Source organism: Natator depressus, chromosome 2 (assembly GCF_965152275.1).
Source record: "Natator depressus isolate rNatDep1 chromosome 2, rNatDep2.hap1, whole genome shotgun sequence".
In the NCBI taxonomy this organism is placed as follows: Eukaryota; Metazoa; Chordata; order Testudines; family Cheloniidae; genus Natator; species Natator depressus.
The window spans coordinates 52,988,884-52,993,527 of NC_134235.1; the positions used below are offsets into that span (position 1 = coordinate 52,988,884).

The following is a 4,644-nucleotide window of genomic DNA, read 5'->3' on the forward strand; positions in this document are numbered from 1 at the left end:
GCAAACAACTGTAGATTAATATGCACATAGGGAAATCCCAGCACCAAATACATAACAATACCATTCTATTTTATCCCCCAACTATTTAAACTTACTATCCCTATAAAATACAATAATTATAACATTTTAATTCTGTTTGTTTTAATGTTATTTTAAGATGCCATGTAGAAAATTTTGTCTTTAAATTAAGACAAAAAGGTACTCTCATTTTAAACTGCGTGCACACAATTTTTAAAACACATACTGCAATTTTATCGGTTTAAGTTTCATATCAATCATTATTGGGTATTCATGAATGACTGTGCTTTATTGGCTTTATGCCACACCTTGATTCTCTATCATGTTCCATCTTGCTTCTTTTAATCTGAATATTTAGTACTCTTTCATGTCTTAATTACAGCAAATTGCACACAGTTGGCACCATTTCTTGAAATTAATCCCAGAGTACTTTGTTTCTGTCAAGCACAGTCAAAGCCTTAGAGAATAATAGTAAATGTTATTGCAGATCTAAATTTAAATGACTGTCTATGTATTTAACTTAAGCCTTTAATTATTCGTGCTGTACTGTTTTTGGTTCAAAATGTTAAACATTCTTCATTGAGAATGTAAAATTGGTTCAGACAGCTTGAAACCTGCAATGTTAGCATGACAACAATTATTTGTATTAACATATTTTTCAGGTGTGTAAAACTTCATACACAGTAGATAATATCCTGTCATAAGTAAAGATTCTTATTTCATTCTATTGCTCCAGTCAATAATAAATAATAAAATCTAAATATAGGGAAGATACTGTTCTCTTTTTTTTTAAACTCATTTCCTTGTTTTTGTATTTTTTGTTTTTTTTCCTGCTGATTGTTAAATGGAATCAACATTGTTTCACTGCTAGTGAATCTTCAAAATGTTTGCCTATAAAACCAGTAAATTAAAAACATCTTCTATAGACTCTCTCAGAAAATTATAAGCCTTTTTTAAAAAAAAATGATTCTTATAAGAGTCAATTTAACAGCTATAAAAGTACAAAAACAGTATCAGGAAGTATCAAGGAAACAATAATGAGTTCAGCTTATTTTATGTTTCAACAGTATGGATATTATGTCACTAATTAAAAAATAAACATTTTTCACTGCATGTATGTTTTCACATAGGAAGCATTCACAGACTAATGTAAAAAGTGTTGGCCTATGTACTTTTGCTTCTATAGGAAAAGTACCATTTGGTAGGTCTGTGACACTGAAAATAACTATGAATGGGATGTGCAGTTAAAAATGGCAAATATATTTCCTAAAATCTCTACAGACATATCAGATGAAATCATACTACTGTATTCTTTTTATTTTTTATCAACATGCATTTTGAAAGAATTGTTTTCCCAAATGCAAACATATCTTCAATTTAGGGACAATCAGAGAAGTATGTACTTACAAAATTTGTGATAAACTATTTTTTCCTCTAGAATTCATAACAAATATATATATGAAGTAATGTATACCCAGCTCCCTCGTATCCTCTTTTGCAATGTGATTTTTCAAGAGAGAGCTGTTTTGCTCATTCTCATAGCAAGAGCATACCTGATCTTTTTGACTACAAAGTTCCCTGGCACCTGTAAGGTCCCTTTCAAGCTGTGTTATCTGCTGTTCTAGCTGAGCAAGTTCCACTTTGTGTTTCTGCTGGGAAGCTATTACATCCAGATGCAATGACTGCAAGGTCTTCCCTAGCTTTTCAGTTTCAAGAACAGATTTTTTTCTGTTGGTCAAGTGCATTAGCAGCTTCAGCTTTTTGTTGCCATATGATCTGCTCACATTCTTCAACTTTGGAAGATTTTTCATTGTATTGATATTTCATTAACTCAAGCTTCTGTTTAAAATTAGAAATTAATGTGCATTATACCAGATGTCCTGATTCAATTAGCTATTACTTAAGAAACATAAATTATAGCCCAGTTTCCACATTTCAAAAGTTTAACATGTTGCCACTTGTGTTTTGTGCACAGTTTTAATTGAATATGAATATTTGAAAAGATTTGTTGGATTTATATATGAGTAAATTCCCATTTGTAATCATAAAAAGCAGCCCAATACTATTCATCGCCTATAGAAAGTTAGATAAAATATTGCTATGCTTTAAATTCAAAGTTAAATTGCTCATAGCATATCAAGTTAAAAACTAACCACTAAGTTTCTAAGCTCGCTACAAGGTATTTATTTACCTTTTGTAAAGACTCAGTATGTGCAGCTACTGCACCAAACTCTTCATTGAGCTGGTCCATGACTAGAGTGGTATTCTGTCAAAACAGATTATAGTAGAAATATGGCATTCTCTTTTTCAGAAACCTTTAAACAGGACAGAACATATTTTCATGCACATATTTGATAAAATGAAGATCAACCATTAATAAAAATAAATAAAAATCACAGTGCAGCATTAAAAAACCCACCTCATTTTGATGACAGTCAACTTTATCCTTGGACTTTTGAATTATTTGTTCATGCTGTTGACTGTATTTCTTGCTGCTTCTTTTTTTTTTTTTAAGATCCTCTTGAGTGGAATGTAGTGCCTTTGTTTGCTGGTCAATCCTGTCTTTGAATGTCTCAGTGTGGTTGTATTTTTCTTTATACCAATGCTGGTAATTCAACATTTCAACTGCAAGGGAGTGAATGGCTTTCCTTTTTCTAATCAACCTGTCTGGCCAACATCACAAGTAATGACATAACCAAATAAAATATTATTGTGTTAAAGAGATTAAAAGCACCCAGGTAACTGTACATAAGAATATCTGTAATTCTTTCAATTATGATATTTTCTTAGTTCCCAACCAAACTATTCAGTTCTAATACATAAATGATACATCTGAGTTAGAGGCTCCTTATGTAAGATATCATTTTTGTTTCTTTAAATATTCAGTGATTTAATATTTCGGTATGGACTTTTTTCGTGTATTGTGTTTGCTTTTTAGAATACATATTAAAGATGTGTTCCTTAGTTTCTCACAGTACTCAATAATTTTTCTGTTTCAGAAATGATGTATTTCAGGACTAAAACAATACATTCTCTAAATATGTAGGTGAGTAAGATAAATACTTTATCTAAACCTTATAGATGTATTACAGAGGTGCTCATTGTAGTTCACACTTAAGGTTGAGTTCCATTTATTATGTATTTTAAAATAATACAGTATCTTCCTGAAACTTACAACACTTGAGTACAGAACAAATTTTCTGATAAATTTGTACATAATTACATTAATTTATGAGTTAAAAATAAGTTAAAACTGGGTCTTTTAAGAAATTTAGCATTGATGTCAGTCGCTTTGTCCTGAATTGATCTTCATAATGGAATAATACAAACTCTTCAAACTTTCCGTATAGTTAGAATTAATTGAAATACTGGGCAAAGGCTATAGTAGAAGAAATGAGGTTGTAATTAAGATAAATAATTAATGTTGTATCTAACAGTTAGGATTACATAGACTACACACGAGGCCACGTCAACAGCTCATTAATTCTAAAGTGGAGCCATTGTGACATCAAAGGTAACTGAACCAATCACCAACTTTCTTCTAATTTTGCATACAATAACTCTCTTGGTTGTAATGAATCAGTGGTATGAGGGAGACTAAACATATATCAAGATTACTTGGACGCACTCTCTAACAGTTCTGTGGTTCCATGCTACCTTAGGCATCAGTGATTGAAAGCTGCAAAGAGTCCTGTGGCACCTTATAGACTAACAGACGTATTGGAGCATAAGCTTTCGTGGGTGAATACCCACTTCGTCGGATACATGTAGTGGAAATTTCCAGAAGCAGGTATAAATATGCAAGCAAGAATCAGGCTAGGGATAACGAGATTAGTTCAATCAGGGAGGATGAGGCCCTCTTCTAGAAGTTGAGGTATGAACACCAAGGGAGGAGAAACTGCTTTTGTAGTTGGCTAGCCATTCACAGTCTTTGTTTAATCCTGAGCTGGTGGTGTCAAATTTGCAAATGAACTGAAGCTCAGCAGTTTCTCTTTGAAGTATGGTCCTGAAGTTTTTTTGCTGCAGGATGGCTACCTTTAAATCTGCTATTGTGTGTCCAGGGATATTGAAGTGTTCTCCTACAGGTTTTTGTATATTGCCATTCCAAATATCTGATTTGTGTCCATTTATCCTTTTTCGTAGGGACTATCCAGTCTGGCCAATGTACATAGCAGAGGGGCATTGCTGGCACATGATGACGTAGATTACATTGGTGGACGTGCAGGTGAATGAACCGGTGATGGTGTGGCTGATCTGGTTAGGTCCTGTGATGGTGTCGCTGGTGTAGATATGTGGGCAGAGTTGGCACTGAGGTTTGTTGCATGGATTGGTTCTTGAGTTAGAGTTACTATGGAGCGGTGTGTAGTTGCCGGTGAGAATATGCTTCAGGCTGGCGGGTTGTCTGTGGGCGAGGACTGGCCTGCCTCCCAAGGCCTGTGAAAGTGAGGGATCGTTGTCCAGGATGGGTTGTAGATCACTGAGATGCGTTGGAGAGGTTTTAGCTGAGGACTGTATGTGAAGGCCAGTGGAGTTCTGTTGGTTTCTTTCTTGGGCTTATCTTGCAGCAGGAGGCTTCTGGGTACACATCTGGCTCTGTTGATCTGTTTCCTTATTTCCTCGTGCGGG

The 4,644-nt window shown here is 34.2% G+C and overlaps 1 protein-coding gene across 1 annotated transcript in view; it reads right to left on the minus strand.

The window, feature by feature from the left end:
* The window catches only part of LOC141981362 (uncharacterized), a 110,067-nt gene extending 107,579 nt beyond the window's left edge, over positions 1–2,488 (minus strand). The window contains exons 1-2 of the mRNA XM_074943044.1: positions 2,438–2,488; positions 2,210–2,284 (exon numbers count right to left, since the gene is read on the minus strand). Coding sequence (XP_074799145.1) covers positions 2,210–2,269 — 60 coding nt within the window. The 5' untranslated portion in view covers positions 2,270–2,284; positions 2,438–2,488. The remainder of the gene's footprint in view (positions 1–2,209; positions 2,285–2,437) is intronic.
* Positions 2,489–4,644: the final 2,156 nt, after the last annotated feature.